At 43.2% G+C, this 26,105-nt stretch overlaps 1 protein-coding gene across 2 annotated transcripts in view; it reads left to right on the top strand.

The window, feature by feature from the left end:
• Nucleotides 1–26,105, top strand: part of adcy7 (adenylate cyclase 7) — a 96,620-nt gene that overhangs the window by 52,954 nt on the left and 17,561 nt on the right. The window contains exons 5-12 of one of the 2 annotated variants that reach the window (XM_084337314.1): nucleotides 13,797–13,957; nucleotides 17,441–17,552; nucleotides 17,734–17,861; nucleotides 18,241–18,399; nucleotides 18,856–18,988; nucleotides 19,346–19,531; nucleotides 20,142–20,182; nucleotides 25,280–25,339. In XM_084337314.1, the coding sequence (XP_084193440.1) occupies nucleotides 13,797–13,957; nucleotides 17,441–17,552; nucleotides 17,734–17,861; nucleotides 18,241–18,399; nucleotides 18,856–18,988; nucleotides 19,346–19,531; nucleotides 20,142–20,182; nucleotides 25,280–25,339 (980 nt within the window). The remainder of the gene's footprint in view (nucleotides 1–13,796; nucleotides 13,958–17,440; nucleotides 17,553–17,733; nucleotides 17,862–18,240; nucleotides 18,400–18,855; nucleotides 18,989–19,345; nucleotides 19,532–20,141; nucleotides 20,183–25,279; nucleotides 25,340–26,105) is intronic. The other variant, XM_084337315.1, reaches the window with a different exon arrangement.

Here is a 26,105-nt window from a genome sequence, read left to right as displayed (position 1 = left end):
TTCCTCGGTGCGGGTCGTGCGTCGTGCTCACTCGGGTATAGAGTCGGGGGTCTGTAGCGCAGCTCCGCGGGAGTATAGCCTGGGCTGTACCGGGCCTCCTGGTCCGGTAGAGTACTGTGCTGTCTTCGGGCGTGGTTCTCCTCCTCTTCCTCTTCGTCTTCAGTTAGGTCATCCAGTGCTTGTAGTCTCTGGTTTAGCCTCTCCACAGGATATGCTGCTCCTTCCCGGTTGCTAGGTCTCGCTTGGACCGGTGGGGGGAGGTGGTCTGTGGGGGGTATAGACCTCGTCTGTTGGTCAAGTTCAGGGTTGTTTACTCGGCTAGGGGATGCCGCCCTGGAGGTGTGTCTAGACGAGTTCCTGGAGCCTCTGGCGGAGGGAGAGGGTGTTGTCCGTCTGATCAGCTGTTCTATTAGTTGCGACTGCTGTCTGTCGCGCGCTGCGTCCCGTTGAGCACCGGCTCGTTCTCGGGCCACATTCTCTTCCATCTGAATGCGTCTTATTTCTAGACGTATCTGCTCGTGTTCGCTTCGCTGCTGGATCTGCAGTCGGTCGCGTTCAGCAGCGGCGTTCAGGCTGATGAGGAAGGCCTGCTGTAGGGTCCTCTCTGCCTCGCTGGGAGAAGGCGGTTGTATAGGGGAGCCTTCCCTCGGGGTACTCCTTGCGGAGCCTTGGAGTTCTATCTCCACGGTGCTCTCCCCGTCTTCTTCCGTGCCGAGTTCTCTCTCGGTAGCGTTGTATTCCTCCCGGGACTCATCGGGGACTACTTCTTCAGTACTGGCGGGGTGTGAAGTCATGTCTGGTTCCCACTGGTCCCCACCGTGAACTTGGTCAGTTACATTAGAGCCCGTAGGGGCCTCTATGGTCGGGGTAGTCTGGGCGTTGGGGTTAGACATACTTTTACTTTCTAGTTTTACCGCGTTTACTGTTAGTAGAAGACTAGGTTGTTGACTGACAGCGTAAGCCTCTAAGTACTGAGGGAGCCGTCGTTCGCGCTGCGGGCGTTGGTTAGGAGGATCGTTTCGTGGAGTGTTCATCATAGGCCATTTCAATATTAATAACACTATATTAATATTACACTAATTACCCTCCGGCTCGAAGGACCAATTGTAACTGAGGGGTACAATTCCCTGACTGTATTACTAGATATGATACTTACTACCACTACCTTTGTACTTAATATTCGGCCACCCAGTACACGGCATAAATATATTATCATGAACACTCTCACGTAGATGAAACGGATCCAACACAAATGTACGAATTAGAAACAGGTCTTTATTTCCTACACAGCGATGGTGTGTAGAATAAGCACTTAATCACTTAATTACATTTATGAATTGAAATAGTATGCACTTTTATGGCAAGGAGTATTCGTCGGTATATCAATAGAGAATGTCCAATCTCTGAAGGCGCAGGTGGTAAATATACGACCTGGAATAGTTAAGGAATAACAGCAATGATACTTTAATGATTATAGGCTGGATACACTAGAGGGGGTTAATCCGGTCGCTTGTAAGCCGACAGGAGTAGGAGGGGGGGGGGGGGGTAGAATCCAGCTGCCTCGTCCGGCCAAGGGTATCCCAGGTGAACCCACTGTAGTGCCGTTCAATGCGCCGGCGATCCTTGGACCACAGATGAAAGCAGGTGGACTCTTTGTGGGCCGGCTCTCTCCGGTCCACGGGGGAGAGACGTGAAGAGACCTCGTCTTGCAGAGCGTCTCCTCACCTTGCGTCCTCTCCAGGGGGGGGGGTTCCAACACACGGCAGTGTCGGGGGTCTTTATCCATGGAATAATCAAAGTATCCAAAGCATAATCCGTGCCTGGGAAGGCGGGCTGTCGTCGGTAGAATAATCCGGTATACAGGTCCACTCGCTCGTCGGCTCTGGGGCTCCTCGGGTGCAGCTTCACATAGGGTCAACCACCCTGGGTAAGCAGCCAGTTCTCTGCCCGAAACGATGGGGTACTGACTACGGTAGTATTCTCACCGCACGAAGCACTATATATTAACAGACTATTATTAGCTTAATAGACTACGTCCAACTCGACGATATAGTGCCAAATATGACTATTCAAATATTAATATACACGATGTCTCAATACCGATGGTAGGCGAACTTGGCCTTACTCCCACACGTGGCGTCGCGGGGAGGCTTTACGTCTGTGACTCTATTGGAGGGTAAGAAACTGGACTGAAAAGAAAGTCCTACTTTAGTAGCGCAGTATATATACGCACTATGAACAAATAGTCCCATTAGTGGTGCGGTAGCCAAATTCCTACGCGGAACTAGGACTTGTTCGTACATGTCGAGCGGTACGTTTGAACTGGGTCTGAGGGGTATGGCAGCCTGGCACCAAGGTCTCGACCAATAGTAGAATGGAGACTATTATGGGATGTTCAGTAGGCTAGAATGGATATTCAATGCATATTGTACAAGGAATATACAAGGGATATCAGGGAATATTAGAGAATATACAAATACAATTAAATATATATATATAAATAAATATATATATTCGGTTTAATCTGGCCCTTCACAACAACCAGCTTGGCTGATAGCTCCTTTTCCAATGATCTCATTTACTGCAAAACATTGCATCAATACTATTGTGTGGTTGGTAGCCTAATGGTGTAGTCACAGGGCTAGTAATTATGTTAAGTCGTGAGTTCATATCCCTGCTCAGCACCTATTAGTTGGGCAAAACCGTTCTGCAGGTAACTTGTTTAAAATGAACCAACCTGTACTGATATTTTGCCAAACCTTCGTGGTAAAACCAATGGTGGTATGTGCACTTTAGTGGACATTTGTGGACACACCGTGCACACTTTCTATTCTATTTAGGTTTTTAGGCATTATCCTTAATGTTTTTGTTCATCACCATCTTTACTACAGAAAATGTACATCCTGTATGGCTCAACAAGTTAGTGTGTAAGCAATGTCCTGCTACAATACATCATTTTCAAAAAATTGAGTACTTTTAGGATCAGATCTGACGTTTTTACAGTCATGTATTGATTGAGACATAAAGGTTTCTAAATAGAAAGATGGGTTGGACATTAAAACAAATTATATTGCACTTCTAATGGTTTAACTTGGTCACCAGACTCGCCTACCTGAAAAACCTTTAAGCCTTTAATTTTAGAGAACATTTATTGATAGTAACAACTGTAATCAAAAGTGGAAATGTGCAATTCTTTGTATATTACAGGCTTAAATGGGGCTAGAAGCCTTTTCCTTTACCAAATCCTCCAAATATTGCTTTCTTTCAATGTGCACAAAGTTGGTTACTTTTACATGTAAGCAACAATCAATTAGGATTTTTTTACTAGACTCTTTTTTTTTGCACTAAAGCAAAGCAGTGAAGGTATAAAATAAAGAAAACATGTATTGAAGGAGGGTTGTGGCCTAATGGTCTGACTTTTTCTTAAGGCCATTAGGCCCAGAGTTCTCTTTCCCATGGGATTTTTCATCATGACAAACAAATCCTTACCGAATTAGATTTCACTGTAATGATTTTTAAACTAGCTGTTTCTGCATTTGCTATTAGCAGAGTAAGACCTCAGATGTAAATGCTTTTTTAATGATTTTTGTTGTTTGTTATTGTTGTTGTTGTTGTTGTTGTTGGTATAATTTGTTATGACTGTTGCTCAGGAAGTGATATAAAAAAAACTCTTGTGAGAGGGAGGGAGGCTGAGTGGGTTGCCTAGAAGGACAGACTGGAATGATTTAATGGTTAACATTAAGAGCCTTGTGTTGTATTTGAATTGAGGTAAAAAGGGAGTGATGTACATGGTGCCACAGAGCACCACAGGCACCAAGTGGTAGGGATCAAAGCTTGGCCTGTGTCACTTTTTCCACAAATCAAGTTTGAATGAATAAAAAAAAAAAAAATGTTTCTTGTCCTCTATCCCCCCGGTTGTCCCGTGCCTTTTCATAATTGCATGCAATCCCAGAGTGATTATTAAAGGGGACATATTGTGGAAAATGGGTTTTCCATGTGGCAGTGTGAAATGTTGGCACTGGGGAAGAAATGTACATTTGTCAGTGACTGCTGAGAACGGGTATATCCCCCGAACAGCCCGAATTCGCAATCCACATTTTGATCATGCCCATATTTCAAGCTGTGGAGGAGTAGTTCATGTTTGTAGTTTTTTGAGAATAGCGCCACCATGAGGCCATATGACTCAGAACTTCACAGACCTTCTTGCTATTGTAAGGCAAATATATTTGTCAGGTTTGGTGGAAATCGGAGTGTGTGCTATCTAGTACAAACTTTATTAAACCTAACATGAAGTCACTGTTGGAACCGATTACACATCTTGTCAACATTTCAATCACAACAGGTTCTGTTCCATCCTCTTGGAAGATAGCCACCGTGACGCCTATTTTAAAATCCGGTGAAAAAACAGATATGGCCAACTACAGACCAATTAGCATCCTCCCAGTCATCTCCAAGGTAGCAGAAAAATGGATTATCAAGCTAATCATAGGGCTGCAACTAATGACTATTTTGGTAGTCGACTAATCTGTCGATTATTTTTTCGATTAGTCGACTAATCGAAAAACAACTATATAAAAAAATTAAAATAAATAAATAAAAAATATATAATTTTAATTTTTAAATTTTTTTTGCACTACCTATCTTTGTCAAAGTGGCTTCTAAGCTGAAGACAGAGCAGAGGAACAGATTGGACGTTGAGCATGACCTCAGAGTTGCTTTGAGACTTGTCAGGACCAAACAACATCCCCAGTTATCCCATTAGTTCCCCCAAACTTACTGTCGGTCTGTTATGTTAAGCTAAGAAGTCTTCAGCTGGCTGGACCAGAGCTGAGAAGCCACTTTCACAAAGATAGGTAGTGCACAAAAAAAAAAATAATAATAATAATAATATATATATTTTTTTTAACACTTTGATTGCCTAAGGCTAAATTCATGATATACCATAGGTTGCCGGCTCTATTTGTCTATGGAGAAATTCCCCTTCTTTGCAGGGCTATAACTTTTTAAATTCTATTGCTAAATTGCCATTATTAGGGCCCATTCAATGTCCTATATGTATTGTTCAGGGTGAAGCAACGTTAAACTTTTTCATTCACATATTCATACTAAAATATGATCTAAAGTATAAGTATGTTTTCATCTCTTTCTGCAGCTTTCTCCAGAACGTGATTTATAGCCCCAAATGCATTATATTGATGATCAAATACAGTTTGATAGCAATCGGCGCGATATAAAAAAATCCAACTGGACGGACTTCTGGAAGTTACTACACGTAATCTGATGTTGACCGGATGGCCGACATCTGTTGCTGTTTTTTTGGACCTGAAAAAGGCATTTGACACCGTCAATCATCAGGTTTTATTATCCAAGCGAACTCACTTTAACTTTTCTGCTTAAGCAATTGACTGGTTACAAATACATGGCTACAAAGCTAAAAGGACCAAGACCATAAAGGTCCTATATATGGTCCTTGTATTAGTAAATTATTGTTCTTTTGTTTAACATGTTTTTATATTGCTCTGTTTTTGTATTTAATTTGTTTTATGTTTGGGGACTGAGGATGAAAATTAGCATCCCTTGCTAAATCCTGTGTATTTACAGTGCATTATATGTATTGTCCATTAATACATGCTGTCTAGGGTGACCACCTGTCCCGCGACTCGCGGGACAGTCCTGATATTGGGCCGTTTGTCCCGCGTCCCGCAACAACAAAACAATGCCCTGCAATTCAAAGATAAAAAAAAAAATTATAATTTTTTATTTTTTATTTTTTATTTTTTATCTTTCAAAGATTATTATTTAAAAATGTTTTAAATGTTGTTAATTTAATGCCTCGTTCCAATACCCTCTTATATTTAAAATGAAAAAATCGGGCGACGTCACAAACCAATGCATTGCGCAGCCGAGCAATAGTATCCATCTGCAGGACCACAGCACCGACACATTCAGGACCGCGACACTTTGCGGACCCACACTCTCCAGACCCTCGCTCCCATTGGCTGATTTGGGTCACGTGACCGTCCCATCCAATGGCTGAATTGGAGTGGGACGGTCACGTGACCCAAATCAGCCAATGGGAGCGAGGGTCTGGAGAGTGTGGTTCCGCAAAGTGTCACGGTCCTTAGTGTGTCGGTGCTGTGGTCCTGCAGCAGGATGCATCTCCAGCCGAGGCTGCTGAGCAGCTCACTCGAGTCGCGCTGCCTGTCACCTGTCCGAGCCGGTGTTCTGCGAAATTCTACTACTCTGCTGAGAACTGCTGCCGTAGCGCGAATCGCCTATATGTTTGGACAGCTGGGTGACGTCACCCTTTAGTTCACTCCGAATTCCAACAGGTGTACCGACATTTTATCATCTACAAATACATTCGGCTGCAAAGCCAATTACATGCAAATATTTACATGCATATAAAGTTCAAAAGGTGCAATGAAAAACATTATGTTTAAGATATTGTTTAAGATATATCAACAACAAGACTCAACAAGACGTTCGTCAGCAAGGTGGCAGGATATTGTAGTGTAAACGATTGTGGGTCATGCGCATTTCGCAGAACACCATTTCAGATGATCCCCATCCCCACCGCTTCACCATCACCCATGGAGGAGAGGGGGACGTCACATATAGTTGTTCAGAGGAGCGCCTCTTCAGCAAGTCTGGCCCGACTATTATTGAGAACTGAATCAGAGGGTCGGTTTGTTATAATAACAGAATACACGGGGAGTATCGCCGGGACACTGTCCAGAGGGAAGGGGGCAATAGAATCCGGAGGCTAATATCCCCAAAACCGGAGGTGAGTTTAATAAGATTAATAACAAAATTAGCTATATTTAGCCTACCGTCTGCATCGAATATGATATATAGGCATTTAAATAATAAATACCCTACATGTCCCGCACTGTCCCGCAAGAGCAGTGCTGCTGTCCTGCGACTGAACCATTTTGACCTGGTCACCCTAATGCTGTCCCTTCCAAATAAACGAATAAATTAAAATAACAAATCACTGCCTGTTTACCATGCATACGATACGGCAGAAGTTCCATTATGGCGGACCTCATAGGTTATTTTAGCAAATGTGTTGTCCATAAATAGACACATCCCTGGATATCAGTTTCATGACTGACTGTCAACAGATCAGGAGATAGATACACTAATTTGAAAATTGACAGTTTTGCCTGATGGTGGCGATAGAGGAAAGGTCATGGGGTCAACAAAACCAATAGGGTGCTCCGTCTATGGGTCATGCATGTGCACTGCAAATATGAAAACATTTGAATAAAAGCTATTTTTGATTTAATAGAATTATTTTAATTGCATTTATATAGCGCTTTTATCCGAAGCACTTTACAACTTATGCCTCACATTCACCCATTCACTCACACATTCACACACCAGACAGCGGTGGTAACCATGTATGGTGCCATGGACATTTCGATGCGCTGACAGGAGGAGCCGGGAACCTTCTGATTACCAGACGATCACTCGACCCTATTTCAGATCACATGTAGGATCTGCCGTCTGCTGTGGCAGTTGGAGTGAATCCATAATATCCCCAACACTGCTGTTGGAGGATATAATTACATAGATACTCCTCGCCTTTTAGCAAGGGTTAGAAGTCTTCAGATTAACAAGTCTGAACAAGTTGTAAAGATGATTGCCCTTGGTGATGTCACAGTAACCTTGCATGGCAGCTGGCTTTGTGAGTTCATGCAATAATACATCTTGTCAGGCTTCCAGTTATGCACTTGTGCCCGAACCACGGCGGTTCAGACCAATCAGCGCTCTTTGAGGAACTACTGGCAACTACAGACGTGGTTTACCCTATTCCAAATCGTTTCAACGGATGACTTCCCAGATGGTTCTGTGTACCAGACCATCTGTTGTGTCAGGTTAATGTAAATTATCTCTACCTTTTGGAGCCAGCAACACTGCAGTGCTTACCTTATGTAGTTCCCATTTTGTAATTTTTTTGTTAGGTAGCCAGGCAGGGGAGGAAATATGTGCTATACCCACCAGAAATGGTGTGCTCAATACAAGGGAAGAAAGTGTTGTAAAATAAATTATTTAAATTAGATTCGTAGTGATGACCGGAGTGCTGGACGTCCCGCGATGATGACGGGGAGGTTGCGACCTTCTCTGCGCCACCCCTGTGCCTCAAATAGATCCGCTATCAGCTCTATCTTTAATCTTTCAAAATGTTCAGTTGCTATCGCTATCAGCTCTATCTTAAATTTTTCAAAATGTTCAGTTGCTATTGCATGCACTCATCTGTGTTTCACTACACACATGAGTGCATGCTTACCAACTGTCCGTCTGCAACACTACCATCACCGACATCTAAGAAGGGAGATCCCCCCTTGAATGGCCCTTCTAAGGTTTCTCTCCTCCACACTGCCTGTGGTGCATTTTTTCCTATTGCTAGGTTTTAGTGAGTTTTTCCTTACCTTCGCGTGGGGTATGTCTGGGAATGTTTGCATTCATTCATTTATTTTGCATTTATTTTAAATTTGTTGGACCTTATGGTGTTCTTGTTTTATTCTTGACTTATTGTTATGCTTCTTCTTGACTTGTTTAACACTTTAACTGCCTGAGGTTAAATTCATGATATACCATCCGTTGCCAGCTCTATTTAACATGGAGAAGTTCCCCTTCTTTGCAGGGCTATAACTTTTTAAATTCTATTGCTAGATTGCCATTATTATGTCCCATTCAATGTCCTATATGTATTGTTCAGGGTGTATCAACGTTAAACTTTTTCATTCACATATTCATACTAAAATATGGTCTAAAGTATAAGTATGTTTTTATCTTTTTCTGCAGCTTTCTCCAGAACGTGATTTATAGCTCCAAATGCATTATATGCATGATGAAATACAGTTTGATAGCGATCTGTGCCAGATAATAAATTTCAACTAGACGTACTTCTGGAAGTTACTACACGTCATCTGATGTTGACCGGATGGGCGAGGGGGCGTTTATAATTCCGTGGGCAGCGTTATACCATTCATCTAATATGGGTCATATGTTCATCAGATCAGTTAGTATATAAGACATTAGAAAATAACGCTGAATCTTACCGTGGCTTCCTCGCGCCGCTGGCAGATGATCGTGGAACAGGATTTTTTCCATTATGGGATGTCGAAATACCCGGTCCATTTCCAGGTTGTATAATAGTATATACGTCCAAATCATGTTGTTTTTTCGAGTTATTTCCACCGATCGATGTTCACTGTGTGAAGACTGAGTCTCTCTAACATTAGCGAGTGCCCGGACCCCATATGGAGTGAGTCCTGCCGGGTTAAAGGTTGACATCCGGTTTTTCGATCTGCCGATCGGCCACCAGATGGCGCTCTTGAACCGCTAGAGGGTTGAGAGGAGCTTTTCAGTGGGTCTCAGGGCTGCGGATGGGAAATATGATTCCGATCACAGATTTTTGAAATATTGATATTAAAGACGAGTTGCGGCGTCCTCGGCAACTTGAGCATGGCTAGGAAAGACGCCTAAACACGTTTTCGGCACTTAAAGTGTTAAAGAAGACGTGTCCGGCCAATGGGGACATTAACGTGTGTTGTCGGGCCTTACAAATAAATTTGATTTGATTTGATTTGATTTAGACTCGTTTATTTGCAAAACATTCAAGGTAGTCATATACAATTGTTAAAAAGATACAATATGTCCTTCCCCAAACACATTCGGGGCCATTCGATTTCCCCATCATGTGCTAGCACGGCCAGGTTTTCATTACATAGTTTCACTGTGCGTCACCTTGTTTGTAGAGCTAAATCTATATTTTATATTATAGCTATGGATACAATACCATGGTCATTTGACAAAACAGATGCAAAAAATTCCGTTCAAGATGCAAAAAATTATAAATGTTTTCATTAATACGTTCACGCGTTATCCCGTGGTGAATATGAGTATAATTTCGGAATGATCCAGGCTAATTCCTGGGAAACTGGCTATAGGGCGCAACGTGAATTCTACTAAAACCATTGGCGTTTTGTCCCTGGACCCGCTACTATTTTCAAATCAAATGCATATGATAGGTATTATGTTTCATCATGAATGCCTGAAAGGGAGGGGGGTCATTTCTGATTATTTGCTTGCCAGTAACGTCATTCGTTATTACCACAACACACGCCGATCAGGGGGATGGGTATGATAACCTTGCACGACCAAGCTGAAATTGACGTCAGATTGTCCTTACCTGTGGTCGGTGGTATTCCAAAAAGAATATTCCAATTATTTGATCGCCATCTGGTCCATCCTATGTCCATCTGGTCCACGACATAACCTACCACAACATATGGATCGAGGGTCCTGAAAACGATTCAATGCGATCGGGTGAAGCCCTAGATTTCCCATTACTAGAAAAGTCCGTCCGGAGACATTTGAGTGTAGCACCCGGTCTGGAACAGGGTGCACTGCACTCTTGATACTGCCTACTAGCAGGATCTGGCCGGTACTGCACCTTCAGAGTCCCAGTATGCCTTTTAACGGCAACGTACAGGTCCCTGACATTGAATAGGATATTAAAATCGGAAAAAAGGGAAAACGATCCTTTTGGCCTGTCATGTACGAAGGTCTAACGACCGCACCGAATAGTATCTGGAGCAGGCTGTACATGAACAGAAACAGCCTCTCTCAGTAAAGGCTTTAAAAGTAGTCCCGGGCAGGTAGGTAATAATAAACACAAGACGTTCCAAAAATAGTAAATTATATTTATTATGCCGGGTAGGGATTGAAACCTCCACTGATGTTAAAATAGGCAACAAAGGGGAAAAACAACCCACAAACAATTAACAAACAGGGAGAAGGTTAAGGGGAGAACAAACAAGGTAAATATAATAATCACAAACAATTAACAAACAGGGAGAAGGGTAAGGGGAGAACAAAACAAGGTAAGTATAATAATAAAGTAAACTAGATAAGCGCCCACAGACACTCACCAACCAGCCAGAGGTTGGTACTGGGAAAAAAACCCAACAAAGGTACCAAAGGTACAATTCCACACTCAGTGGGATTTAGGCCTAAAGCCAACAAGAGAATACTTACTCCAATGGAGTGGCGCAGAGGCCAACAATATCTATATACATATACTAGTACTTTAGTCCACCCGAAGCAGTAGCTGAGCACAGTATCAATTCCACCACAGTGGCAAGCAATGGCAACCTCACTCTTCTCTGGTCACTGGCAATTGACAGAATGAGGCGCCCAGACGTGTGTGTGCTGTCAGGTATTTGGCTACCCATCCCTCTCGAGGTGATTGCCATCAGCTGTCATTCATTAGGCAATCAGCACTCTTCAGTAGGGATGGGCAGCACCTGGCAGGGAGAGAAAAGAGACAGCATTAGCTCTCATGTTCACACACACACACATCACATACAAAACACAACACATTAAATATACTAACCTGATGTTCAGAAGGTGTCATAAATACAGTAATAATGGTAATGACCAACCCACGTACCCAGGTACGTCACATGGCCGTTAACCCTTTGGAGACCAAACCCGAGATAAGTCGGGTTAACTCGCCATGCTCTGGGCGCCAAACCCGAGATATCTCCGGTTTTAATCGATATTTCTTTTATTCGCTATATCCATACATTTTTCATCCATCCAGCCTGGCGTTATCATTGGGAATGGGTCTGAGCTCGCAAAGGGCAAATACTGCCACTTAACGTCTCCTGGATGATATTGCACATCATTGGAATCCCTCTGGCTGGGGCTGTGCATCAATCTAAGAAGTCCGGTCCAGGTTTTCCTTCTCGGGCATGCAGTATCGTTATAACACATTGACTGGGGACACTCGGAGCAGCGTGGATTATGTGTTTTGGATATATAACGTTGGATCAATAAACGCGATCAATATTTGGAATGGCGATCAGGAATTGGATTAATCTTTTTGCAGGACATCAGATGTGAGGTAAGGACTTTGTTACAAATCTTGGGTTAATCAGATGTTCCTTTCACCGCCATCGGAGCGTGTGTGTGTGTGTGTGTGATGTTCGCGCCGACCAAAGTACGGAGAAGCGATTTTTCAGACCCCGCTTCTGTTCGCACATGATGACACATAATATCGATAATCTAGCGTTTATTTGAAAACTATTCATAAATCAAGCGACAAATGGCACGATTTCTAACGAAATACATTGAAGCTCGATTTGCTGGAGTTTATTGAGATGAGACAGAACGCTCTAGAAATATATTCATATTCATCACGGGCCGGTATAAAACGGAAATGTATGTATGAAAAAATTATCTGTTTCGTGCATGTTGACTGGAAGCAACTCATTGACGATCACCGTGTTATTTAGATCTATTGCTATTATATTTGATATATTTTAAGCACTCGCAAATAAGTCCTATCCTACATTGGATAAAGCACTGCCCTCTGCTGTTGGCGCCGGAAGTGTTAACCGTTGCGCCCAATAACGTATATATACGTGAATGGCCCCGAAAGTGTAGGAAAACTCCAACATTTTGGGAAATTAGCTTATTTGCCATCTACCCTGGAGTTAGACAAGAAGATACATACATTTTTCTTCTCTGTGCATGCAGTAGGAGTGGGGTAAGCAATTTCTGAGAAATGAGCAAGAGTGAGCTTAGAGTGTCCAGCAGAAATGGAACAAGCTCTGCTTCACCTTTCAAGTCGTGTGCCAGAGAGAGACTTCCCACAGACTCCCAGAGGCACCAGCAGCTTCAAGCTGGACTAAAAAAAACATTAATTTGCACACCATGTGTAGTTAATTTTCCGATGCAACCACGGGAATTCTGATTCTGAAGATTCAGGCACCCTGAGATTTTGGAAAGGCTGATTACGGCGCCCGGGACAGACTGGGACTGATTTATTTGTAGCTGTTGGGATGTGAAGAGAATTCCACCAAATATTAGCAAAACCGTCCTTTAATGTCATTAGTTTGGATAGTTGCATTTTCTCATCGCTTGTACTAACTGTCTATGGGAGTACTATGTGAGTAAGTACTAACTGTCTATGGGAGTACTATGTGAGTAAGTACTAACTGTCTATGGGAGTACTATGCTCTGCTCTCTAGACCTGGGACAAGGTCCAGGGGATCAGTTACACCTCTACCAGTACCTACACAAGGACGACTTTGTGTGAAAAATACTTTTTCATGTTTCACAGTTATTAGGTGACCTGGTAGGGTAATTCGAGCCTGTAGTAGGTAAGCAGGTAGTAGTACACACACACACACACACACGCACACGCACACACACACACACACACACACACACACACACACACACACACACACACACACACACACACACACACACAATACAAAGGCAGACCAGGTCATGCAGCAGATCAGGACACTTTTTGTCTTGGTCACATGGTCTCTACCTCATCTCTGCTTACCATTTCTTCAATCACCACGGTTTATGAATTAAAGAGATTTTCTCGTTTGATACTCAGCTTATAAGAGACCATTACATGCTGAAGTGCTGGTATGCTCTCATCAGCAGCATCTTGGACAGTAATCTGTGTGAATGTGGGACTTGTTAGTTCAGTTAGCAGACTAGCAACATGACAACCCTGACAGCTGGCTGATAATAACAACCTTGACTTCTCTCACAGACATGGGGTCACAACCGTCTGGATATTGGGAGGGGTGAGATGTTAATGACTTGTTTCTCATATCTCTCTCTCTCTTTCGTTGTGTGGGTGTATTTGCACGTCTGTTTGTGTGTGTGTGTGTGTGTGTGTGTGTGTGTGTGTCTTATCTGTATCTGTGTGTATCCGTGCGTGTGTGTGGTCATACTGTATGTGAGTGCAGGAGAACTTGCTGCAGTCAGTGCTGCCGGTCTACATCTCCATGGAGATGAAGTTGGCCATCATGGAGCGTCTGCAGGACTGCAAAGACAAAGAGGAGCAACAGCGGCTGGTCAAGGACAATAACTTCCACAGCCTCTATGTCAAGAGACACGAAAACGTCAGGTACAACCAACGAAATGGGATGGAAGTCATTCAGGAGATCGATATGGAGCCGATGCCGGGCTAAAGTAGGGTTATTACCTGAGAAAATATTCCAATGCCAAAAACCTGATGCCAAGAACATGAGTAGCATGTCAGGAATCAAAGCCTTCAAAATCTTGCGCCTTCATTCCAATTAAACGAAAGTAAGCGGCGCCTCGACTCCACCTTTCTACAACAAGCACGTGGAGATTATCTGTGTTGAAAACAACAAGGACATGTGCAGCAGACATGTCGACGAAGAAGTCATCAGACGGGTTACTAGGGATGGGAATCGAAAACCGGTTCCTAATTGGCCGATGCCTGGAACCGTGTGGCTCCCGTGACTTTCGATTCCCTTATCGCTGCCAGGTTTTTCCTACAGTTGCGCAATAACGTTAGCGTTAGCATGTAGCCATGGCAGACTCTATTTGATTCATTAAGGGCTCGAAATTGCCTGGGTTTTGGTAATATGCTCCCGAAATGCTCCCGCTGTTTGGCTACTTCTATGTGCAGTGAAAACTACTTGAATGCTTTAGAACCTAGTCATTGATTTAGTTCAGGGTGAGCTAAAATTAGCCGCGGAGCTAACGCTAGCTAACGTGAGCTAATGCTAGTTAATCAAGCTCTCAGAGAGAGATAAACAGCTGACAGCGGATAGTACAGGTACAAATACAATAAAACAGCGGGTGGGGGCTGTTGTGTAAACCTTGTACTCTTTAGTTCACATATAATAAGAGACGGAGTGTTTGTTTACTAGTCTGTACTCTGTAAGACAGGAAGTACCGTGGTGCAACATACAAATGTGTCCGTGTAGCAACACAAGCCAATACCTTACAGGACAGGGGCCCGGGGAGGGAGCTCTGTGTGTGTGTGTGTGTGTGTGTGTGTGTGTGTGTGTTTGTGTGTGTGTGTGTGTGTGTGTGTGTGTGTGTGAGACAGAAGTCAGAGGAATAACGACCTGTTATTCAATAGATTAAATTAGTTTAAGAATAAAAAAATAAATACATTTTAAGAGAATCTCAAATACATTATTTTATTTAAGTGTAGGCTATAGTTAATGTTTTATTTTTTACAGTTTTTGTATTTCTCTGACATGGTAAATGGCTGCTTTTTTTATATAGCGCTTTTATCCAAAGCGCTTTACAATTTGTTCCTTACATTTTACCCAATCACTCACACATTCACACAACGACGGCGGAGGCAATCATGCAAGGTGCCAACCTGCTCATCGGGAGCAGTTAGGGGTTAAGTGTCTTGCTCAAGGACACATCGACACGCTGCCCGGGAGGAGCGGGAATCGAACCGGGAACCTCCGGATTGCCAGACGACTGCTCTACCTCCCGAGCCACTGATATAATTATAAATGATAAATTATAAATTAAATATAATAATTTGCTTGATAATTGTTTGCTTGATAGACGAAGGTTGCAACATAATTATGTAATGTCATGTCATTGGCTGTGAGAGCAGCCCCACTGCACCCAGGCAGCGCAGCCGAGTGAAACCTTGTTGGCTGCGTCACAGTCACGAAAGGGGCTACTTAATTAATTAATTCAATCCAAGTCCCACAACATAAGATAATTATTATTATTATTATTATTTTTTTATAATTAATATTATTATTTTTTTTTTCTCGACGCTTCTAATTAAAATCGAAGCTCGGCCCCGAAGCTTCGATTGCCAAAGAAAGCTTCGAAGGTCAGCCCTACTTGACACATGACTAAGACTAAAACTAAAATGAAAATAGCTGCCAAAATTAACACTGATGGAAACTTATATTTCGTTTTTTCTCATCGGACACCACCACCACCACCTCATAGCACCAAGGCAAAACAAAGTACAGCACAGTAAAGTTGATTATATACAAGAGCACTAGCTTTGTCTCCACTTATGGTCTGTCTGCACTTTCCAGAGCTCTCTTACTCATCCTTTTTAAAAGGCAAGTGTCATCCCCTGTGGTTCATTTCGTGCCGTTTCTGTTTTGAAAATATCCAGAACATTTACTCTTTTATTTGTTATTTTTTTGACGTACCTAAAGAGATGTCAGGGTGACTGTATCCCTTGTGTTCACTGCTGTGCTGTGTGTGCGTAGGTGTCGATTGATAAGACCTCATCACCACCCCTCCCGTCCCTGTAATTAGCCCAGGCAGACCTGTCATTAAGCTCTGTCGCGTGTCCCGACGTCATGAAGCAGCTCGTCCATCATCATGTTGAATATTGGGGTGTGTGTGTGAGTGTGTGTGTGTGTGTGTGTGTGTGTGTGTGTGTGTGTGTGTGTGTGTGTGTGTGTGTGTGTGTGTGTGTGTGTGTGTGTGTGTGTGTGTGTGTGTGTGTGTGTGTGTGTGTGTGTGTGTGTGTGTGTGTGTGTGTGTGTGTGTGTGTGTGTATGTGTGTGTGTGTGTGTGTGCATGCGTGCATCTCGGTCTAGCTGACTCGCTGTTGTAATGATTTCATGACAGGGATGCAGTATGCAGGTGTGCGTGTGTGCGTGTGTGTGTGTGTGTGTGTGTCCGCGTGTGTCCGCGTGTGTCCACGTGTGTGTGCGTGTGTCCGTGTGTGTCCGCGTGTGTCCACGTGTGTCCGTGTGTGTCCACGTGTGTCTGCGTGTGTCCGTGTGTGTCTGCGTGTGTCCGTGTGTGTCCGCGTGTGTCCGCGTGTGTCCGCGTGTGTCCACGTGTGTGCGTGTGTGTGTGTGTGTGCGTGCGTCCGTGCGTGACAGGGATGCAGTATGCAGCCAGCCGGGCCAGTCATCAGGCTTGCTGGATGTCCATGGGTCAGCTGCTCTGTGTGAAAAGAGCTCACGTTGCCACAGTTCCCACAGTCCCATTTCAAGGACCTGCAGGCTTAATCAATCAGTCCCAATCAATCCATCTCAACACTATTTGATAGTGATGTTAAACATCAGGTGCTGAATATTGACACTCTGCCAGCATTTGTTCTGTGTGATGTTTTTGACCCAATATAACTTTCAGCTAAAATAACTCACTGCAATATATTTCTGTGAAAATGAAAAGAGAACAATAAAACTCTGACAAAAGGGTGAAACATTTCCCATTGCAAATGTAAGGATCTCAGCAGCTTGTACGCTCAGTACTTCTCAAAGGGCACAGGACTTTCTGGACATAGATATTAGTTATTAGACATAGTTTACTGCAGTTTAAGTATCTGGACATTTAGTCAGGATAGGAAATTCCTATTCCTCTCCTCTGACCTCTGACCTCTGTGTGTGTGTGTGTGTGTGTGTGTGTGGTGTGTGTGTGTGTGTGTGTGTGTGTGTGTGTGTGTGTGTGTGTGTGTGTGTGTGTGTGTGTGTGTGTGTGTGTGTGTGTGTGTGTGTGTGTGTGTGTGTGTGTGTGTGTGTTTGCGTGCGTGCGTGCGTGTGTGTGTGTGTGCGTGCGTGTGTGTGTGTGTGTGTGTGCGTGTGCATTAACTTGCATGTTAACTTGTGTCATCTCTCTCTTGCAGCATCCTGTACGCTGACATCGTGGGCTTCACTCGGTTGGCCAGTGACTGTTCTCCCAAGGAGCTGGTTATCATGCTCAATGAACTGTTTGGCAAGTTCGACCAAATTGCCAAAGTGAGTTAATAATTCACAATACTTTCCACACTTAATATCGTTAATAATGACAACATTGACCTCTACGTTGTACTCGTTGTATTCCCCAACATTACATTTCAATGTTAACGAGCACTTTCTCTGACATTGAAACGAAACTGAAACCTCTGTGGCCTCGCTCCTCTCTTCACATGCCTTCTAGGAAAACGAGTGCATGAGAATCAAGATCCTGGGAGACTGCTACTACTGTGTGTCAGGCCTGCCTGTGTCACTGCCCAAACATGCCAAGAACTGTGTGAAGATGGGCCTGGACATGTGTGAGGCCATTAAGTGAGTTCCTAGCAGCTACAGGATTCCATACAGGCTGACGCAGATGTTAACCGCGCACTCGACTGCTTCCAGGATCACACTATATTCACTCAGTTCACACAATGAATTGTGTATGTAGATTAGAATGCATTAAAACAGCAAGTCAGTGGACATCTCACAGATTAGACTACGGCATGTTACGGTGGTGTCTTTGTAACCGTTGGTCCTCCTGTACATGAATAGAGCAGTAGTACTGCAGTAGTTGATAAAGTATTGAGTGTAAATGTAAGTGCTTTAGTGGATAAACATAGACAAAGGAGTTACCAACATATTAAATAGCTGTTAATTGTACTTTAAAGGCCTTTGAGGTATTAACTGACACCCTTCTCACCACCCCCAGGCAGGTGCGGGAGGCCACAGGTGTGGATATCAACATGAGAGTCGGTGTGCATTCTGGCAACGTGCTGTGTGGTGTGATTGGCCTCCGCAAGTGGCAATTTGACGTGTGGTCACATGACGTTACCCTGGCCAATCACATGGAGTCTGGAGGTCTGCCAGGGTAGGAACGTTATTGTAATGCGGTATACACGTGTCTTCTTTACGTAGGCTCTTTATGTAATACACTTTATGTAAGGCTCTCAGTGTATTTGATACAAAGTGTTCTTAATTAGAGAAGGGAAGTTATTATTCTCCAGTTCAAACGCTTGCACTCAGATGTGAGTAAGTAAAGTTGAAAGCTGGAAATTGTTACATTAAATAAAATGTACTAGGATTCCCATGAGATCCACACAAAACACAACATTATATACAGGATAGGACATACAGTAATCAAAATAAAACATCATCGCAACAATGACATTTCTGGCCTTGATCAAGCCCCCATGAATCGCTGAACATTTCTATATTTATTCACTTCACGCTTGAAATTAATCAGAGGGCAGAAAAAGGGCAGAACGGGGCTGGATATATGACAGTTCAGTGTTCAGCCCTGATCATGATTCTTTCATTTGGTCAGACGAGTCCACATCACAGAGGCCACTCTGAAGCACCTGAACAAGGCCTATGAGGTGGAGGAGGGCAACGGACATCTGAGGGACGCCTACCTGAAGGAGCCCAATGTCCGGACCTACCTAGTCATTGACCCACGGGTGAGCTACTGTATTCTCCCTCCACATACTGTAACATCCTCAACGTTCCCCTCATCTGACTCTCCTCTTGTCTTATTGTGCTGCGTGGGTGTGATGGGGACGCTGTACTAGTTCTTCTTGGTCCTCAGCACTTATTCCTTTGTAGGAAACCTTTATTTTGAGATAGTTGTAGGCTATTCTTAGCTACTTGCTCCAGCATGTTGACAATGCAAGAATGTGCGCTCATTCTATTATTGCCTAAAATATAAATGTGAATTGTCGATGTCCTATGTTCCTTTGGGTGTGAGGAGCCTGTGTGACTTCTCTCTAAGGTGTCTTAGCAACACTCAGTGACACTTGACATGTGTGTGTCCTCAGTCGAAGGACCAGTCTGTGAATAGCCGCAGCGTGCCTAAGCGTGTGAATGATGGTCTGAAGATGAGGGCTTCTGTTCGTATGACTCGCTACCTGGAGTCCTGGGGGGCCGTCAAACCCTTCGCCCACCTGCAGAGCCGAGAGGGCTTCACCACAGACGCCATGGTCAACGGAAAGCCACGGTGCAAGGTGGAGCAACTTATACTCTGAGGAGAATGGAGCAGAAATAGCCAACATTAAAGCTACAGTAGGCAACTTTGGAGAGATTAGCAAGAATGAGTTTACCTGCCCAGCAGAAATAGAGCAAGCTCTGCATCACTTTTCAATCCCATGCATGATGCACAACAAAGGATCTCCACAGACTCCCAGAGGCAATAGCAGCATTAAGCTGAATACAAGATATAATAATAATAATAATAATAATAATAATAATAATAATAATAATAATAATAATAATAATAATAATAATAATAATAATAATAATAATAATAATAATAATAATAATAATAATAATTAAAAAAAACTATTTCCCAGCCTCTGATTGGCAAGTGGTTTTCCACATTGGGGTACTTTTTGATGAGGAACGTGATGGTGGTCTTAGTTTCTGATGTGACCCCATGAACACCACGTGGCAGAGGCCAAAAACATCTGATTGGTTATTGATGCAGGGAGCTGTTGTTTTTGGCCTGCCAAAAAAAAAGGTTGCCTACTGCTGCTTTAATCAAGGTCTCATATATGTGTGTTGGCCTCCCAGAACAAAAAAAAGGTTCCATCTATATTCTTTCCTGTCTTTTTCCAGGATATCCCCCTGCGATCAGCACCGTCCAAGATCACTGAGAGGTGAGTAAAAGGGAATGTGCTCATGTGTTGAGGAGTTGCACAGAACGTTGGCATGGGGCTGACGTGATGTCAGGCATTCCTCTGGTTCCTCACATGTTTATAGATGTTCTGATCTGCACACGGTTGTGGAAGCACCAACAGACCCTTTTTTCAAATGCTCCTCAAATGTAAACAGTGTCTCCTCCAACACCACATCATGGGTGAATAATGCATCATTCAGAAGAGCTAACCCTCATAATGGTATGCAAAATTCCAGAGCAGCACCCATGGGGGCGGGGGGGGGGGGGCATACTGGCAAGGGCTTAGAAGTCGCCTCAGTTCGTATTCTGGTCCAAAAGCAGAGCCTCTTTATGTGACTGCTAGCAGACAGGAGGTGGAAATGACCTTGAAGATCCAGTACAACAATATTTTAATTCAGTCATACATGTACTTATTGTGAAATATTATAGTATAATTTCAGCTTCAGATGTATCATTTGATTTGTTTGAAGTGTTTTAGTGCACCCGACTCTCAGTAGGCTGAGGGGACGTTCTGTTCACTAGGCAGCACTATACACACTGTAAAAAGGGGAGGTTCCTCAGGAGTTATGGTTTGCCTCAAATCCCCAAATGGTGCCTGTGAGAACCTTTGGGAGCAGATCTATGTGACTGACAGGCCAATCTGACATAGTGGAAAAGTCATTGTACTGCAGTCATCTGACGCAGATTCTTTACATGGACATATGAGAATGGAGGTGGTGGTTGCTGCTACTGTCTAAGGCCATGGTTAGACTAGGCGTTTTTGTTTTTGTTTTGTTGCTGAATGAATACGTTTGCTGTCCCAGTTAAATAGAAATGCCGTTTTTTGGCAGGAAAACACGTTGCCCTAGCGGGAACGCTGAAAAGGTGTTTTCGTTTTGGATACTCGCCAAAACTCGCCGACAACATGTTGTGTAATCTGCGCGGAGCCGTTGTTGCTCAACGCCCATGCGCAGTATATATCGACATCTGCGTGCCCTCACCAACGTCCGGTGACGACAGAGCTGTCCCAAATAGCTGCAGCTACCATGTGTTGTCAAGTTATTGTTATAAGGAGCCCAGTCCAAGCTACAACAGTCTGCATTCCCTTAACAATTGTTTGTATTGAGCCGTATTGTACCCATTCTGCAATCTGTTAAATAAAGTTTACATCCATTCATTCTGCTAGCATTAAGGATTGCATGAGCAGCTGGCTAACGTGAGCTAACGTTAGCTACCAGACCCTGTTAGCTCAGAGCTCCTCTTTCAATCTTAACAAGCATTAAACAAAATGGACCAGTCATCTATTCACCTTTGTTTAATGCATGAGGCGTTGTCTAATGTTATCTAGCTACTGATAGCTCCTGATATCATCAGTTTGGTGCTGGCTGGCTAACGTGAGCTAACGTTAGCTGCTAGCCACAATGCTATACTGTTATAATGGCATATTCCTATCGCGTTAGCATGTAAGCTAACAAAATTGGCGCCGATGAGACTAAACTCCGCTCTTGGTGGTCAATTGTGTTGATGTTAGTTTTGTTTCATCAACAAATGAGAGGCAGAACACACAGTGAATGTATCCGTTTTGTTTATTGCACTTTCTTTGCTGAAAGATAAGTGGTACATTGGCTAAATAGCTCACGGAGGCATTTAAAGATGGCGGCTTGTTTATATTTTTTGCAGGAAGTGTATTGGCACATTCAAGTTCTGATTGGTTGAAAATTGCCTTCATGTTCGCCACCTACTGCTTTGGCATTGTACTACATCACTGTGCTCAGGAGGCAAAACGAAAGTGCTCAGGTTGCAAAACAAATGTCTAACTCGGCTGCCACTACGTTGCGACCTGGAAAGCGAAACTCATCTTGAAAACGAAACGAAAACACCCTAGGTGTAACTCCAGCTTAAAGGAAAAGTGGACTCTGAAGTCACATGTTGTTCCTGTGTTGTCCCCCCGCCCGTCACGATTTTGGGTGTGTGTTCATAAATATCTTTTGAAGAGTTTGATTTGTAGATGGAAAAGGGACTTTTACAACCAACAGGTCTGTTTTACTCCAGCTTTACAAATGTACACAAACCTTGTACATATAGTACAGCTTCAAAAGTCATCCAATTGGACAGCACCTTGCTTCCTTTTTTTATCTCTTTTATCTTATTTGTTTTTTCCTGTTGTTACTATACACATATATTCATAATTTTTTTATTTTTTATCTTATATTTTTTTCCCATCCTTTCCTTGTACAGTGTCCTTGAGTCTGAGAAAGGTGCTTCTCTCTTAAAATCCAATCTATTATTATTATTATTATGAAAACCTGGTTCAGAACGGTCACATGCTGTTAGTCCTCCATTTAGCAAAAAGTGCACAAATAATTTTGACCCAATAAATCACAGTGGACACAAAGTTTGTTGTGGCGCCATACATACAGATTGGGCCTTCAAAGTACCTGTGAAATGGCATTTAGAACAGATTTTGCGTCAGTGATTTTTAATGCGAACCCTTGCCCACATTTCCTACTTAACCTAGGGGAACTATGTTACTATTTCTTTCACTATTTGGGAAATATCACACAATTCCTGTGAGTCTATGGAACACACCTGTAAGTTATTTTTCAAAAAGAAAATGTGCAGCAGTTTCTGCCCTTCAAGATTCCAAGCTGTTTTTGGCTGGGCTCTCCCCACTGCACTGTACTGGCAGATACCTTTTGGCGGAGAGAGAGAGATAGAGAGATAGAGAGGGACTAATTAATTTCACCGCAGGGGGGCATAATCCCACGGGACAGTGCATTGGTAACTTGTTTCAAATGACAATATATACCCCCGTGAATATTATTGCACGGATCGGAATATGCGTGTGCACGCTTCGAGTCGCGAGTCTTTGTGTCAAATGCAGGGGGAGAGACAGAGGAGAGATCGCTCCATATGAGCCTCTCTCTCTCCCTGTCTCTCCCTCTCTCTCTCTCTTTTTCTCTCTTTTGGGGAAGTGCAAGTGTCTGACAGGGAAAACCGCTTCCGCATTATTTCCAATCACTCCGTTTTGGTCATTGTTGATTGTGGGCGGTGGCTACAACCACAGAAGGGGTTAGGTATGCAGATGAGAATTCTTACACGTCACATATACGCTAAATTCAGAATGGCTTAGTTCACTGGGGGAGGACCTTGTCTCATCTGAACTGGAGGAATGCGCAAAAATGAGAATTTGAGACATAGACAGTGTTGGTACAACCCCACATTGCTAGAAAACAATGCTAAACACTGGAAAAGGCCATTTATAAGATAGTTCGCCTTTAACTCATTAATTGCCAAACCCGAGATAAGTCGGGTTAACTCGACATGCGTTGGCTGCCAGACCCGAGATATCTCCTTGGTGTTACCATAGGGAATGAGTCTGAGATCGCCAAAGTGCAATACCGGCCGCATCCAGCTAGACGGCGATATTGAGTACCCTTTGAAACCTTGTATCTTGGCCTGTGCAATGGTCAAATGTCACCAGGCTCACTTTTCTTTGTCGGGTGAATGGAGCGGTTATTACGATCGGATTGAGAAGTCTCGAATGCTCCCGATGCATGATGTGTGTTGGATTATGTTGGCGACACGACCGACACCAATACTGGGACTCGCGATCAGATAATTGGAATATTCTTTTTGGGGTACATCCTAGTGAAGGTAAGGGCTATATGATATCAATCCTGCGTTGATCCAACCAACGTCTTCACCCCGATCGCAACATGTCTGTGTAACGTTACTCCCCCCTTTCTTGCATTCATGATGAAACATAATACCTATGATATAGATTTGATTTAGGAATAAAATAGGCAAGAAACGGCAACGTTTATAGTAGAATTGACGTATATGGCTATTACTCAGCCTTTCCGGAATTACCCCAGACAACGCTATAACCATACTTATATTCACCACGGTACAACACTGGAACATATGGATGAAGAAATTAATTATTTTTCACATATTGAACGATAGATATGTGATGTCAAATGGGCCATAGTATTGTATCCATAGCTATAATATAGAATATAGTTATAGCTCTACAAACAAGGTGACGCACTCCTCTCTTTTAAAGTGTGGCATTGCTATGACGGGCCCTGTCTAATAGCTGGCAGTCAATGAGTTAAGCATCAGGCAAAAATGGGGCCATTTTTGTTTTTGACGACTGCATACCTTTTTTGCAAAGCTTTATACTTATAGCACATGCATGAGTCTGGTCTCTTTTTAAAGGTAACATTCTGAAGTTGCTAAAGCAATAAAGAAAAATCACTTTGAGTGCTAATGTATTAGAGGTGTATAACAGAGGTTTGAACACACTGAAGTAAAAGTTGTGTGTACATTCTGTTTAGTGGTTGCCAGATGCCTGTTTTTAGCCTGAAGTCTTATGTAGTACAGGTCCAAATGTTATAAAAATCCCACGGAAAATGAGTGTTTGAGAAAGGTTTTGGTAATGTGTCTACCGGTAAAAATACAGCGTGATTATCCAAAATGGCCGTCCACTTCCATTCATTCTGTAGTTCAGTGTGGATTGTGCTGTTAAAGGACTCTACCGATCAACAACGTCATTGGTAAACAGGGAATAGGGCAAGGCATCCAAAATCCTGAACTGGCAGTTTAACATCAGTAACATGTTAGATCATTGATGTACATGGATATATAAAGATACAAGAAAAGTCCATTTGTAACATAATTTTTCACTTCATATCAGGACAGCCGAAAAAATCTGCCCACTTTCCTGTTGTCTATTGAAAACACACTTCAATATCTAAAAAAGAATAACCTTTGTACTGTCTTACTATTATGGATGTTGCTATTTCAGGAATCTACAGTACCTTGCCTTTATTATTACCTACTATGCTAATATACACTCAGCACTCTTGTAAGTCAATTTGGATAAAAGCATCAGCTAAATGGCTAAATGTAAATGAAAATGTACACTTTTGAGATCTCAGGAAGACTAATAATATAATAATAATAATGTGAGTACTGTTTTTTCAAGTGCAACGTTTCAGCTTGAATGTGGTTGCTCCCCCCTGGCCCCACTCCCCTGCTGTGTCGTGCTAAACGTGTGTTTGTGTGTCTCTTACCATTGGTCTCATGACAGCTTTGATGAGTCACTCGAGGAGCCCTTCTCCTTGCCCGCCCCTCCGTTCAGCACCTATAAGTGAGTGGGGGCCCTCCCTACCTCCCCGACGTGGAGAGCCTTGCAGTCTGACCACTAACACCTAGATGCTGCCTTCTTTGTATAACAGGGCCACAAGGGGACTCACACACCTTCAGAAACCCTTTTAACACACATTTACCACGGTTCAAGCCCGTCTTTTGTTCTTTGTGGAGTTTATTTAACATTTTAGGCATTTACTTAACATTGTTCTTCTAAACACTGACTGGGTGTTGTGTGTGTGTGTGTGTGTGTGTGTGTGTGTGTGTGTGTGTGTGTGTGTGTGTGTGTCTATGTGTGTGTGTGTGTGTGTGTGTGTGTGTGTGTGTGTGTGTGTGTGCGTGCGTTTCCTTTTTGTGGTGGGGGTGAGGGAGACACCAGGCATGGGTACTGAGACAGTTCTGTTAAATCCCAAGAGTTCATCTACAACTAACAAGACATCCTGCATCCGGCATGCACACACACGCACGCACGCACACACACACGCACGCACGCACACACACACACACACACACACACCGTAGACAGCTCTCACCGGCATGTGCACTCACTCACACACACACACACACACACACACACACACACACACACACACACACACACACACACACACACACACACACACACACACACACACACACACACACACACACACACACACACACACACACTGATCACCCATCTGATCTGTTTTTTCCACTAATGCTGAAAACAACCTCAACCAGTTACCAGCGAATAACCCGCATGACCTCGTCTGGTTTTTCCAGCA

Source organism: Notolepis coatsorum, assembly GCF_963971535.1.
Source record: "Notolepis coatsorum genome assembly, chromosome: 20".
Lineage (NCBI taxonomy): Eukaryota > Metazoa > Chordata > Actinopteri > Aulopiformes > Paralepididae > Notolepis > Notolepis coatsorum.
Note: the sequence above shows the minus strand (reverse complement) of the source record. Positions and strands in the feature narration are given on the sequence as shown.